At 48.1% G+C, this 1,097-nt stretch overlaps 1 protein-coding gene and 1 pseudogene across 2 annotated transcripts in view; both read right to left on the reverse strand.

Moving 5' to 3' along the window:
• Positions 1-284: 284 nt before the first annotated feature.
• Positions 285-512, reverse strand: TEOVI_000652900 (uncharacterized protein; the record flags this gene model as incomplete). Its single annotated transcript, XM_067220301.1, has 1 exon — positions 285-512. The coding sequence occupies one exon, from the start codon at positions 510-512 to the stop codon at positions 285-287; it is 228 nt and encodes a 75-aa protein (XP_067076402.1).
• Positions 513-1,045: 533 nt separating this feature from the next.
• The window catches only part of TEOVI_000653000:pseudogene, a 328-nt pseudogene continuing 276 nt past the window's right edge, over positions 1,046-1,097 (reverse strand). The window contains exon 2 of the mRNA in view: positions 1,046-1,097. This exon is cut by the window's right edge and continues 173 nt beyond it. Coding sequence covers positions 1,046-1,097 — 52 coding nt within the window.

Raw genomic sequence — 1,097 nt, forward strand, 5'->3', positions numbered from 1 at the left:
GTACTTGTACCAAGCAACACAAATCCTTTTAACTTCCTCACCAACGTACACGGGTCTAACATGCAACAACACCCTCTATTTTCTCTTTACACTACATCCAGTGGTTCCTCTCCACCAGAATGAGAAAAGGTGTCTACTTACAACATTATAGAGTAGATCGTACTGTACTTAAGTTTTGCCTAACGCTCACAAAAAAGGGGGGAGAGCGCCTTATCTGCCTGCAACACCTCCCCCTCCCCCGGTCCCTCCGCACTTACACACATGTGCTTTAATTACCGCAACGATTACTCCCCTACGGGGGCTCCCAGTGATGGTAACACCGGTAAATCTCGCTTAACACCCTTGCTTGGTAGCAGTCCCCTCCAACTCTCTAGCGCTGGGAGCGATGTTGCGTTCTGCTTGCCTCCGCAGCCGGCGGCGCTGTCATCTCTCAGTGCCGTGGCTTGGGGAGCAAGCGGAGGAAGGCGGAAGGGTCGCGACATCGTAGAATCCTCTGCGTCACACGTACACATGTGCCTTGTCACGGGGCTCGCGGACAAGAGAAGCACTTAAACAACTGTCTATGCCTATTGCGGATTTACACGTAACAACACACATTTGTTGGGAGAGGAGCAATAAAAAGATTACACAAGCAAACTGACGTCTCACGGCCATGAAGATGTACCAATGTAGCGAAAGAACAATGTTCACGGGGCGCGCAAATAAAGAAAGAAAGAAACAGTAATACACTCAATGCGTGTCGTCCCGGCTGCTGGTGAGCCATTTCCAGCACAACACCCCTCCAACACCCGAAGGATAAGCAAAGTCGTTCGCAGCACTACTCAAGATACGATCTACTCCAGTCTAACCACTGAAGATGGAACAACTGTGGAACGTGCTTCACAAGAAGAAAAAGAAGCTCCAGTTGCGGCGCTGCGCATGAAGGACTCACATCCATTCACCTTCCCATGAGAATAAGTTAAATACACTGGAACATGAACAGACAAATAAAAAGACAAAACTGAACAGCGGTGTATAGACATATACATTAACTTATTACCCTCAGCTACTTTCTCTTTTCCTTCTTTTTCTTTTTTTTTTGGGGGGGGGGGGTTAAG

Source organism: Trypanosoma equiperdum, assembly GCF_001457755.1.
Source record: "Trypanosoma equiperdum strain OVI genome assembly, contig: ctg_1110, whole genome shotgun sequence".
NCBI lineage: Eukaryota > Euglenozoa > Kinetoplastea > Trypanosomatida > Trypanosomatidae > Trypanosoma > Trypanosoma equiperdum.